The 14,390-nt window shown below is 43.6% G+C and overlaps 1 protein-coding gene across 1 annotated transcript in view; it reads right to left on the reverse strand.

Moving 5' to 3' along the window:
- LOC129701762 (testican-1-like) overlaps positions 1-14,390 on the reverse strand; it is a 381,487-nt gene that overhangs the window by 16,983 nt on the left and 350,114 nt on the right. The window contains exon 8 of the mRNA XM_055643175.1: positions 1,032-1,151. Coding sequence (XP_055499150.1) covers positions 1,032-1,151 — 120 coding nt within the window. The remainder of the gene's footprint in view (positions 1-1,031; positions 1,152-14,390) is intronic.

A 14,390-nucleotide genomic window follows, 5' to 3' on the forward strand; every position in this document is an offset into this window, starting at 1 on the left:
ATTGTTTGGTTTTTCTCTCCATAAAAGCTGCTGGACACACAGAACATTTGCAGCATTCCCTGTTTATATTTCATGTTTCCAGCAACGGGGATGTTAGAATTAAATGACTGGTGCCTGGGGAAGGTCATTAGTAGATGGGGATTGGGGTTGGTATCATGGGGAGGGGGGATGGGAGGTCCCGAAGGGGAGCCAGTAGTTAAGGAAATTCACAACTTACTTGAATTCAGTTCTGAGCATCAGGCTGGGACCTGATCGGTGAAGAAATCTCTGAAGAAACACAATTCAAAGCAAGCAATGCTACAAAAGCCTGGTTGTATTGTGAATGACCAACAATGGATGTGTGTTGAGTCAAGTGATCTAAATTTAATCTAAAATAACTTTACACTGGGAATAATGCCTTGTAAACAAATTTTCACCTAAATGTCAATTTTTCCTGTATACATTTTACTTACTTCACCCTAACTGTTTTTTTCAAAAACATTATTTGAAATATTTATGTTATTGTACAGAAATGGTAAACTACAAGTTAAGAATTGGGAAAAATCGCATTGTTTCAAATTGGTTTTGTTTTATACTTTTTCACACTTATGGTTTAAAGCAATATGAATTGTGAGGGAAGAGGGAATCCCATTCTATTCACTTTGGAGTAAGCTTGCACCATCACCGAGTGTGAATGGAGAAATGAAGGAACTGTTTGGAAATGGGCCTTGATCTGAAATGTCACCTATCTGTGTTCCCCGGAAATGCTGCCTGACTCGCTGAGTTACTCCAGCATTTTATGTCTTATTTTGGAGTGTGAATGCATCACCAGACAAAGCATTTCACTGTAGCCCAGTGCATGTGACAAAAGCCAAACTCAACTCAAGACTCTTGTTTTTCTGCTGATAATCTTACAGAATAATTGAGTTGAAGCACAAAATGTATAGACTCCTTATGTGCAATAAGTATTTCAGTTGGTTATGAAAGTTATAAAAAATAAAAATTTCTTCAGTAGCAAGTTACTTTACAGGAACGAAGAGAGGCTTACTTACGTTTCTGCTCTGTTTGCTTGATTGGTTTAACCCGTATTTCATGGTTGGCATCAGCATGTAAAGCCCCAAACCAATCCTTCAGCCTTGAAGCCAGATTCCTCAGCTCTTTTTCATTGCATACTGTCAGACAACAGATAAGAGCTACGCATTACAAAATAATATATACATAGGCACTTCTTTCAAACAAAATATTTTGGGCCACTTTGATGCAAGATAATGATGAAACTCCAGGGGGATCAAATAAAGATGAGACCATCCTTGGTGTCCTTAATAGGCTTGTGGCTCTGTTTAAAACACCAACCTTAGGTAACTGGATAATTCTTATGAACAAACTCATGATAAGCAGAATATTGGCCTAATGGCTTGACATAAGCAACACAAAGAGATGCCCTTGTCTCTTATTATAATAAAGATTTTTGATCGCCACATGGGAAAGTGTAAGATAATTGTAATTCAGAACATTAGGCCGTTACATAAACTGTTGCACTACAGGTGCCAATTATTATGAGACAGATAATCTCTCATGGTGTCTATATTGATGATCTATTAGTTAATTCAAAAATCTTTCAACTGATTACCCAAAGATGCTTTTCACATTTCCTCTTTCATCGACTTATTCGTATTTGTTATCTTGCATAAACAAGTTACACAACAGGGAACCACAGTCCCGTGGGATAATTTAGAATTAAAAAATAATTTTCCAGCATTTCTATAGTTTACTGCACTCCTTATAACTAACTGTCTTGGAAGTTCAGCTTATTTCAGGTGGTAGACATGAAAGAAAATGTTTTCCTTTAAAATCGTTTTCAGTGCTAATTCATCCACATTAACATTTCATAGGTTTTATGTAACATGACTGCGGCCAACATTTGAACACGGGATTGTGTAGTTACAACAGAGTAAGCGAGTACAAGCGAGCCCACATTCTGGTTACGGAAATTCATTCCAATGCAATTCACAGACCACTACCAGAAAATTTGAGATACGGATACGGAATAAAATTTACTCATAAAATTTACGTGGATGAAAAATAAAAAGAAGAAACAAATTTTGAGGTGTTTAGAAAGTGTATTGCTCCATTGATATGCATATAGAGACAGAGGCTGGAAGGTGATACAGTGAGAGACATAAGAGGCCGTCAGCAATCAGATTTACGATTAAAATACAAAGATCATAGTGTGAAAAACTGCACCATAATCAAGAGAATGTTCAATCAGAACTTAAGCTGGTCTGCTGATCTTTGAGCCTGAATCTGACACGACAGAGGACTGAGTTGTATTAATATAGGTTATTGATGACCCATGGACATCTCCAGGTACTGTACACCCAATGGAGATCAGCCAGTGTGATGATGAATGGCAGGATGTTGCCCCAATCTCAGCACAGCTGGCAGGGCTGCAATGCATTGTTGGTTGTAGAGGAAAGCTGCAGGAGCTGGGAAATCGAAACACAGAGATGATTGAGGTGCTGTTAAATGACAAAAATCAGCCCTTGTCAGAAGGGCCCTTACCCATTCAGTAACTGTCCATATTTTAGGCCAAGATAAGACTAGATGCTTTTAAGAACTTCATACTTGGAATATACAATATGGCGGCAGAAATGTGGAGACTCCGTGGAATGCCTCAGTTTACACTACAGTATGTCGTTTAGAGATAGATTAGATTAGATCCTTTAATAATCCTTTACAGGAAATTACAGTGCCACAACAGCTTCAAGACAGACATAACACCACACATTTCCTCAGATAGCTTCCATACTTAATAAGTTAAAATACAATGAATGAATACAAAAAAAATGCAAAATTATTTTTGTGCATTATAAAACCTTATAGCAGCTGGTATACAAGACTTCCTATATCTCTCAGTTTTGCACATTGGTGCAATCAGTCTCTGACTGAAGATGCTGCTCTTGATCACCTTCAGGGCGTGGAGTGGGTGAGTGGGGTTGGTCATTATTGAACCCAGTTTGTTCAGAGTTCTGGCCTCTGCCACCTGCTGGACCGTTAGTTGCTCAGCCCCGACCACTGAGCCGGCCTTCCTGATCAGCTTGTCCAGTCTGTTTATGTCCGCTATGCGGGCGCCTTCTCCCCAACAGGCCACAGCAAAAAACAGAGCACTGGCCACCACTGAATGGTAGACACTGCACAGTAGGGGTTGGCAGATGTTGAATGACCTTAGCCTCCTTAAAAAATACAGTCGACTTTGTCCCTTCCTGTACACCGCCTCCATATGACTCTTCCAGTCCAGCTCACTGTCAAGCTGCACACCAAGGTACCTGTGGTTGGCGACCACCTCCACCTCAGTGCCCCTGATGGTGATTGGTGTTGGTTGAGTCCTCCTCCCCCTCCCCCTCCTGAAATCCACAACTATCTCCTTCGTTTTTGTGGTGTTGAGATGGAGGTTATTGTGTGCACTCCACTCCACAAAGTTGTTTATTGTATCTCTATACTCCTCCTCATTGCCCTTTGATGAGGCCGACAACAGCTGTGTCATCTGAAAATTTCTGCAAAAAGCAGCTGTTGGTGTTGTATTGGAAATCTGCTGTGTAGATGGTGAACAGGGATGGAGCCAGCACAGTTCCTTGTGGAGCCCCTGTACTGCTCAGGATGGTGCTTGAGACATTGTTCTGTAGGCGCACGTACTGTGGTCTGAGGAAAAGGTAATCCAAACACCACAGTACCAGTAATGGATCCACCTTCATCTTCTCCATCTTCTCCCCTACAGCGTGGAAAAAGGCCCTTCGGCCCACCGAGTCCACGCACTTAAGGGCCTGTCCCACCAGCATGCGATTGTATGCGTCTAGCGCGACCAAACGTGGTGGCTTGAGGCGTACGGCCTCGCGGGGCCGGTCCCACTTCCAACCGCGGAGCCGTCCGGAGTTGTGCGGGGCTGGTCCCGACATTATACTCACCAATCAGCTGGGCAGAAGGCGGGCCGACTGAATTTGGACATCGCACGGCGTCGGGCAGTGACGCCATCGCGCAACGGCACGCCGGGCGGTGACATCATCGCGCAACGCCACGCGCTAGGCTTACGCCGTCAAGACGCTGCGTACGGCGTCGAGCGTCGAGGAGCTACATACGGCCTCAATGCGGCTGCGGGCAGACATGCTGTTGCCGCGCGGAATTTTTGGACTGTGTCAGTTTTTCGGAGCCCCGCGCGATGTCGGGACCAACCCCGCACAACTCCATACGGCTCCGGCGATCGAAGTGGGACCAGCCCCGCTAGGCCGCACGGCTCAAGCGGCCACGTTAGGTCGCGCTCGCTGCATGCAGTCGCATGCTGGTGGGACAGGCTCTTTACACTAATTTTATTTTAACCACAAGTGACAATTTACTGAAGTCAATCAACCTACAAACGTGCATGTCTTTGGGATATGGGCGGAAAACAGAGCACCCAGATAAAATCCATCCTGTCACAGGGAGAACGTACTATACTCAGCACCTGTAGTCAGGATAATGGTTTATTGCAGGCAAAAGGACATCTGGAATAGTTTTAAAAATGTAATAGGAAGAGTTCAAGTTATGCGTGTTTGTGTTAGAGTGAGGGGCAGGGCGGGTAGTAGGAAGGAACCGTGGACAATGAGAGAAATTAGGTTCTCGACAGGAAAATGGAGGCATGGGTCAGACAGAGGCAACTCGGATCAAATGTATCCCTGGAGGAGTGTGGGGGATTGATGAGAATATTTGAGAAGGAAATCAGGAGAGCAAAAATGGGGCTGGTAAGATTAAGGGGAATCCAAAGAGGTTTTAAAATTATATTGGGGGAAATAGGTTAACCAGAGAGGGAATAGGGTCCCTCAAATCAAAATGGTCATTTGTGTGTGGAGCTGCATGAGATGGGCACTAAATATTCTGCTCTGTTTTTACTGTGAAGAAAGACATGAAGATTAGGGAACTTGGGAAGGTTAACAACGATATCTTGACTACAGTTTGTATTACAATAGGGGAAGTGCTGAATGTCCAAAAATGTATGAAGGTAAATAACTCTCCTGGCCATTAACAGATATATTCAAGGACATCGTGGGGAGCTAGTGAAGAAGTTGCAGGAGTCCTGGCTTAAATTCCTTATTATTATAAATTGAGTATAGAAGTTGAGACATTAAGTCACAATATACAAGCAGGCAAGCCAATGGTAAGGCCAAGGTTTAGGGTCTGAAGAAGGGTTTTGACCTGAAACGTCACCCATTCCTTTTTTCGGAGATGCTGCCTGTACCCGCTGAGTTACTCTAGCATTTTGTGTCTATCTTCAGTTTTGGTAACTGCTACAGAAAAAATGCCATTTTTAGTATGGAAGAAAATAAGCACCCCATCTGGGGCAATAATTGTGAATAATTACTCCAACTGTGAATCATTTTAAAGTCTGAGTCAGGAGTGCAGTGATGACGTTAATTCAATTCATAGTTTCAGATATGAGTCACGGACAGGATGTAAACAGGTTTGCTGGCTAACTTAAACTCACAAATTGGTGAGGTCAATTTCCTTCAATTTGATGGACTGTGTGCCAGAAATATAAGCTGTTCCTGAAATTTCTTCTAAGAGGATGAAACAATACAGAAAATGTCTCGCGGCACCACAAATGTCTAAACTATTCACTACGATAGATTACATGACCCTTAATTTAATAGTCACCAAGAAGGAATAACATTTGTGATGTGCATGATAATTGGTAATAAGAGATGAAGTTTGCAAAGTGTATTAATAACAGATGGCTATTAGCAGGACAATGAAAGCAGTTCAGCAAAATCAAAATCCTCCTACAATTGGAAACAATTGTTGCCAAAAGATCAAGAATAATATGCTCAAAGTATTTTGCTCACTACAGAAAGTACATATATTTGAATAATATTAAATTAAAGGTGCAATGTCAACATACTCTACTTCATATCAAATTTATTTTGTTGGTGCAAGTTTATATTATATTTTCAGTGCGATTCAGGGATATTATTACATCTTTATACAGTATTGATGGTGCAGAGCAGACGAGGTGAAAGAATTGCATCATTTGAGAAATTTACATTTGTGGTGCAATTCTTTCTATTCATTACATATCTGTAAGAATATCCCATCAACTAAAATAAAATGCTGGAGGAACTCGGCAGTCAGACAGCATCTAGGGAGAGAATGGACAGGCAAAGTTTCGGGTCAGGGCCACAATTAAGAATCTGAAGAAGGGTCCCGGTTTGCTGAGTTCTTCCTGCACTTTGTGCTTGCTCAAGATTTCAGCATCAGCAGCTTGTGTCTCCATCCTATCAACTAGTGTAGTTTAAAAGCTCATTCATCTTATCACAGAATTCCATGAGCCACCCTCTTATCTCAAGATAGCAGGACAATATCAGGACTATGTGGTTATAATAGATTAAGTTGTCCGTTTTAGCGGTCTGGTTTCTGGTAGGTGGAAGGGATAAATCAGGGCTGATATGTTTCAGAATCAGCAAGGAATAAGAAGGTGATAAATACTGAAATGTGATCAGTTAACAGTCTGGCTGAAGGACAGTCATTCCAGTGTAAGTGGATTTCATATGAGGCAAGATTCACAGTCGGGTTTAAAATGTAATTAAAGGAGAATAAATAAATTCATAGCAGCAGACTGGGCTGATGTGTAAATGAGTAGCCCTACAGATCAGCCATAAATTAAATGCCAGAACAGGGCTGAAGGGTCTATTCCTGTTCTTGGTGAACAAATTATATTAGCCCTCTCGCAACCGGCTTCTATGAGAACCAAACAGAACTGGCAAATGAGTTGTTAAACTAGGAGCTAGATTTTCTTTTCCAAGAATTTGAAAACGTAACCCATGTGGATGAAACCTGGTTGCTTTCAAATTTTATATATAGTTGCAATTTACATTCATTTGTAATAAATAGAAAATATTTCATGTTGCAGGTGTTACTGGCAAGACCAAGAATTGTTGACCATTCTCTAGTGACCTTGAGAAGGTGGTGGATGTTCACAAACAACTGCTTTAGGATGGTGCAGAGGCGCAACGGTAGAGTTGCTGCCTTACAGCACCAGATACCTGGTTCAATCCCGACTACGGGTGCTGTCTGTACGGAGTTTGTACGTTCTTCCTGTGACCGCATGGGTTTCCTTTGGGTGCTCCGGTATCCTCCTATATTCCAAAGACATGCAGGTATGTAGGTTGATAGGCTGAACATTTTCCCTCATGTGTAGGTTAGACTTGCTGTATGGGTGATCACTGGTTGGCGTGGACTGGGCCGAAGGGACTGTTTCCATGCAGTATCTCTAAACTAAACTGCTGTCTTACCAATGAAGGATGTTGGGGGTGGAGTTCCAGGATTTAGACTCAGCAAAGCTAAAGGAATAGCATTATATTGACGATTATCTATTTTAGTCAAAGATAAGAATTTGCATACCGACAGCTGAACAAAGGGCTTGTCAGTTTGTCACATGGTAAACCCTGCAGTTTGCCAAACATTCAATTATGTCAGAAGCAATGCAATCTTCAACTTCTGTGAAATAAATCTAACGAGTGAGAATAAGTATATGAAGTTTACCCACATGAATCATGGACCTCTGGAATCCTTCACTGCATCAGACTGTCACCATACAGCTGGAATGTGAACTGCTGGAGGAAAGTCCATGAAACTGATGGTTGGAGTCTGCATCCAAGGCATTGTTTAGTTTTGAGACATAGTGTGGAAACAGGTCCTACAGTTTCCATACTATAGTTTCTATTGAGTCCACGCCAACCATCAATCATGTGTTCACATTAGTTCTATGTTATCCCACTTTCTCATCCACTCCTTAAACATCAGCGGCAATTTATAGAGGCCAATTAACCTTAGTTCAAGTTCAAGTTCAAGTGAGTTTATTGTCATGTGTCCCTGTATAGGACAATGAAATTCTTGCTTTGCTTAAGCACACAGAAAATAGTAGGCATTTACTACAAAACAGATCAGTGTGTCCATATACCATGATATAAATATATACACACATGAATAAATAAACTGGTAAAGTGCAAATAACAGAAAGTGGTTATTAATAATCAGAGTTTTGTCCGAGCCATGTTTAATAGCCTGATGGCTGTGGGGAAGTAGCTATTCCTGAACCTGGAGGTAGCAGGGAGATGAGTGTGTGGCCAGGATGGTGTGGGTCTTTGATGATACTGCCAGTCTTTTTGAAGCAGCGACTGCGATAAATCCTCTCGATGGAAGGAAGGTCAGAGCCGATGATGGACTGGGCAGTGTTTACTACTTTTTGTAGTCTTTTCCTCTCCAGGGCGCTCAAATTGCCGAACCAAGCCACGATGCAACCAGTCAGCATGCTCTTGACTGTGCACCTGTAGAAGTTAGAGAGAGTCTTCCTTGACAATCCGATTCTCTGTAATCTTCTCAGGAAGTAGAGGCGCTGATGAGCCTTTTTGAGCGTTAGTGTTCTCGGACCAGGAAAGATCTTCAGAGATGTGCACGCCCAGGAATTTGAAGTTCTTGACCCTTTCAACCATCGACCGTTGATATAAATAGGGCTGTGGGTCCCCCTCCTACTCCATCCAAAGTCCACAATCAGTTCCTTGGTTTTGCTGGTGTTGAGGGCCAGGTTATTGCGCTGGCACCATATGGACAGTTGCTCGATCTCTCTTCTATATTCTGACTCATCCCCATCAGTGATATGCCCCACAATAGTGGTGTCGTCAGCGAACTTGATGATGGAGTTCGCACTGTGGTTCGCTACGCAGTCATGGGTATAGAGTGAGTACAGCAGAGGGCTGAGCATGCAGCCTTGAGGTGCTCCCATGCTGATTGTTATCGAGGCTGACACATTTCCACCAATACGAACAGACTGTGGTCTGTGGATGAGGAAGTCGAGGATCCAGTTGCAGAGGGATGCGCAGAGACCCAGTTCTGCGAGTTTGGTAACCAGTTTGGAGGGGATGATTGTGTTAAATGCCGAGCTGTAATCAATGAATAACAGCCTGACATATGAGTTTTTGTTGTCCAAGTGGTCCAGTGCGGAGTGGAGGGCCAGCGAGATCGCATCCACTGTTGATCTGTTGTGGCGGTAAGCAAACTGCAGTTGGTCCAGGTTTTTTCGAGGTAGGAGTTGATTTGCTCCATCATCAACCTCTCAAATCACTTCATCACCACCGACGTTAGTGCCACTGGTCGATAGTCATTGAGGCACGTCACCTTACTCTTCTTGGGCACCGGTATGATTGATGCCCTTTTAAAGCAGGTGGGGACCTCAGACCTCAGAAGTGAGAGGTTGAAAATGTCCGTAAAAGCTCCCGCCAGTTGGTCCGCACAGGTTTTTAGAACACGACTGGGTATACCATCAGGACCAGGTGCTTTTCGGGGGTTCACCCCTCTGAAGGATTTCCTGACATCGGCCTCTGTGACTGAGACTGAAATGCCATCACAGCGAATGGGGGATCGGGAAGGCACATCAGTATTCTCCTTGTCAAAGCGTGCGTAAAACGCATTGAGCTCATCAGGGAGTGATTTTACACCGACATTCGAGCTGCCTCCTGGTTTCGCCTTGTAGGAAGTGATTGCATTCAGGCCCTGCCACAGCTGCCGAACATCTGTCTCGTCCTCCAGTTTGGAGCAGAAGTCCCTTTTGGCCTTTTTGATGGCCTTACCAAGGTCGTATCTGGACTTCATGTAGGCCACTGTATCATCGGAAGCGAATGCCCTGTGTCTGGATTTCAGGAGAGTGCGGATCTCAAAGTTCATCCAAGGTTTCTGATTGGGAAACACTCGGAAGGTTTTTGTAGGGCTGCAGTCCTCCACACATTTCTTTATGAAGTCTGTAACGACTGTGGCGTATTCGTTCAAGTCTGTTGCCGAGTCCTTGAACATTGCCCAGTCTACAGGCTCCAAACAGTCCTGGAGTTGTTCTTCTGCCCCCCCACCCCGACTAGCTCTGTACTGTCCTCACTTCTGGGGGTGCGCTCTTTAATTGCTGCCTGTAGGCAGGAAGAAGCAGCACTGCGGTATGGTCGGACTTACCGAAGTGAGGGCGAGGGATAGAACGATAGGCATTCTTAATGGTGGTGTAGCAGTGATCGAGGGTGTTGGGTCCTCTGGTGCGGCAGGAGACATGTTGGTGGAAGTTGGGGAGTGATTTCTTGATGTTCGCCTTATTGAAGTCCCCAGCAATGGTGGTAAATGCCTCGGGGTAAGACGTCTGGTGTTTGTTGACCACGGCGTGCAGCTCCCCCAGTGCCAGATGGACGTCTGCCTGGGGTGGGATGTAGACCGCGGTCAGGATAACGGAGGTGAATTCTCTCGGGAGGTAGAAGGAACGGCACTTCACCGCCAGATGTTCGAGGTGTGGAGAGCAGGAGTTAACACGTCTTTGGGATGTGGGAGGAAACCAGAGCACCTGGAGGAAACCCACGTGGTCACAAGGAGAACATGCAAACCCCACACAGACACAAAACACCACAACTAAACTAATATCTACCTCATTGGAGACCCTCGGACAATCTATGATCTGATTTTATCTTGCACTAAACACCATTTATGATATTCCCTTTATCATGTATTTGTACACTGTGGATGGCTTGATTGTAATCATGTATTGTCTTTCCGCTGTTAGCACCCAACAAAAGCTTTTCACTGTAACTCTGTACACGTGACAATAAACTAAACGCAACTCAGACAGAACCTGAGGTCAGGGTCGAACCCGAGTCCCTGGTGCTGGGAGACAGCAGCTCTACCAGCTGCACCAGTCTGCTGCCCATAATAGTCACTGTTTGATTCTTCATTAATAGACTGGGAAGCAAATAGTGAAGCTCTTGTTGCCTATTCATATCTTTCCATTCACTTTACTGTTCAGCTTCTTCTAATAGGAACTGACAGCTGTGTCATTCATATCTGGTACACTTATTCTGATGACCTGACTTTTATTGTGCCAACAAGTATTCGCAACAATAGCTAATTCTAATTACCTTGACACTGTCTTCAGCCAGAATTATAAATAACAGGAAAAGTCTGCAAATGTTAAATTGACTTTTCTAGCACTACCATCTGACTGTATAGGTCATTCGAATGAATGAAAAGGCCATCATACACTAGACATTACACAACAGCAGAGAAATACTGGAATGATGGAACTGCACAGTATCCAAACAATTTAATTTACGATATCAGTCTTAAATATTGAATAAAAAAGTCGTTTTATTTAAATATTTGAAGATATCTATCACATAGATTTATTCCTCAAAGTTTTCTTTCCTGCAAATTCACGCAGGGAATTTCGATACAATGTGTTTGGGACATTCATTATATCGTGTTATTCATTATACTGAAAAACAGCACTTTGTAAATCAAAGCTGGTGTATCTTATTAGGTCAATGGCCTTCAATGTAAACTCTAGACAAGGAATAAAAATTGCATTATGAAAAGTTTGCAGATATTTTGAGAATGTACAATGTTATTATTTTTAACTTGCCATTGCTTGCAGGCACTTCAGCTCACTGCACCTTGCTGGAAACCATTCTTGTCCGCAACTTTGAAGGTTGTGCTACAGGAAGTGGTCCGTGCCAGATTGTGGCTGAAAACCCAGTGGCAACTACAATCTGCCAGGCAAAATTGGCCTTTAGCATGTACAGCGGTTTAGTGAGCAGCAGCACGCAAGTCACAAGTAGATGAAATGCCCAGCACTATGCCGAGTCTGGGCAAGGAGGGGACATAATTTCAGTGAAGGGTGTGGATTGAAAACAGGAATGCTTACTTTAGGCCTCTGCACTAGGGGGCGCTGCACGATGGCTGCCTCGCCAATGGTCTGTCTTCGTCTTTTCTTTTCTTTGTGTTTTTAGTTTGTTGTAAAATGTATGTTTTAGTTTATCTTTAGTTTTGTATTATGTCCAACCTGTGGGAGTTGCGGACTTTAATATCGTGGAGCTCGCTGTCCCTGGCTAGGGACCGATTTCGGGTACTCCAAGCCGCAGGAGTTTTCGGCCGCCCCGATGCGGGAGCTTAGACTGCCCCGACGAAGGAGCTCTATAGCCGGCTGTGGATGGTTCAACTTCCCCGACCTCGGGAGGAAAGGAGGGAAAAAGGTAAGACTTTATTGCCTTCCATCACAGTGGGGAATGTGGAGGAGCCGCTGTGGTGGATGTTTATGTAAATTTTTGTGTAGTTTTGTGTCTTGTTGCTTTTTTGTTACGAATGTATGGGAAACCAAATTCCTCGTATGTTACAAAACATACTTGGCTAAAAAATTACATAATGATTATGATTATGCATTAGAGGAATTAGTTCCTACGTATCCACCCATGTCCATGTCTTCAACACTTTATATAAGAGGGAACTGGTACCTGGATCGGACAGCGTAAGAGGGATATGGGCCAAACGCAGGCAGGACTAAGTGTAGATGGGATATGTTGGTCGGTGTGGGCAAATTGGGCTGAAGGGCCTGTTTCCACACTATATGACTATGATATAGGTTTATGTGATCTATTCTCATAAGTGGGACATTTTATGGTATTGAGACATTCATACAAATATATTGGAATTAAGAACATGTGTAGGCCAATCTGGCACTTATGTCTATACAGCAACCTTTCACTCCCTTGTTTATCAAAAAAAAAAATCCAACTCTGCCTTACAAGTTGATGCAACAGCTTATCAAATGCCACAAATATTATGAAAGGAACAGTTAATAAATGGATTCAAAGTCAGCAGAACCAGGTTCCAGAGCAGAACAAATAGCATAATTAATTAACATCACAGTTTTCCTTCCAACAGAAACATGAAACATAATTCACTCCATCGTGTAGCAGTTGTTTAGTTGTGTCTCATCTCTGAGATATTTGGCCGGCTCAGAGTGGGCTCTTATTGTGATTTTGCGAACTACTTATCTGGTGGAATTCAACATCTTGCCCCAAGGAACGACAGGCAGTCTTGCGTTTCATTTTCTCTGAATCTATTTTCCATTTGTTGTTTAACTGTATGTTTACAAAGTAGAATACTTTGCTTTTAAAGTGAGATGCCAAATAAATTTTGCAACATGTAAGTTGATAAAGTTTCCAATTAACACCAATTAACCCACAAACCTGTACATCTTTGAAATGTGGGAGGAAACTGGAGCAGCTGGAGAAAACCTTGCGGTCACCTGGAGATCGTACAAACTCCTCACGGTCAGCACCGGCAGTCAGATTCGAACCCAGGCCTCCACTGCATCACAATGCTGCCCAGTAGGCTCAGGGCCATGTCCCCTGCTATCAATGGTATCCATCAACAGTTTACGCATGATTAAGGATTGCCAGCAATACAGAAATTGATTGTCGATGAGAAAGTGCTGGAGTAACTTAATGAGTCAGTCAGCGTCGCTGGAGGGCATGGATAGGTGATGTTTCAGGTTGCGACCCTTCCTCACATTGTAGTAGGGGCGAGGGTGGGGGAGGGGAGACAAATGGTTGTACAGTTGATAATGATGAGGGTCTCGGAAGGACATCAATGAACATTAAGCTCAGAAAAAGCAAATGGAACTCAGGTGTGAAACAATGCCTTTGAGGAGAGCGACAGAAATGTGGGGATAGTGAGAAACGAGGAGGAAGAGAAGCATCTTGAAGGTATGCCATGTGAATAATATGTTGGTGAACGTACTTAGGACACTTTTCTTTATTGGCACAGAATGTAAAAGCCAAGTAGTGATGTGAGAGGGTTCTAGAGTGTACCACAGCCAGCGTACCCTTTGTATGCAGAAAGTACCTGGGCGGCAGATTGCTTTTGGGCCTGTCCCACTTAGGCGATTGTTTCGGCGACTGTCATGGTCGTAGCAGGTCACCGAAAAAACGGCGACTGGACCCCCCTGTGACAATGTCTACAACAACCTACCACCTAGTCGACGTCAAGCTACGGCAAGCTAACGACAACTGGCGACCCATTAGGGTGCCCACCTACGACCACACCTACAACAACCTACGTCCACCCGCGACAAGGTAAGACAAATCAGTCGCCGGAACCTGTCGCCGGTTTGCGTAGGTTGACGTGGGTAGTCGCCAATGGAATTCACCGAAGTCGGCACCGGCGACAACCTATGTCACCCGGCGACAACCTACGACAGCGCCTACGTCAGGAGAAGGCAAGTTCATTGGCGACAATCCCACTGTCGCCGAAAAGTTTTGGAAATTTCAAAATTCAGCGGCGACCAGAAAAACGCTATGACTCTTTGGGTGACTTGAGGAGGCTACTCACAACCATACAGGCATCACCCCCGCAACTATGTGGCAACAGCCTGGTTGCCTAAAAAATCACCAAAGTGGGACAGGGGGCATTAATCTCCAAACTCCATGATTGGAGATTGTATAGTAAAGGCTTTGGCGTTGGGTTGTTGTTCTATCATGTGATGCTTCAGATACCATACACTTTACAATATCAGTGCCCTAGGT

The sequence above is a fragment of the Leucoraja erinacea genome, chromosome 11 (assembly GCF_028641065.1).
Source record: "Leucoraja erinacea ecotype New England chromosome 11, Leri_hhj_1, whole genome shotgun sequence".
Taxonomy (NCBI): Eukaryota; Metazoa; Chordata; class Chondrichthyes; order Rajiformes; family Rajidae; genus Leucoraja; species Leucoraja erinaceus.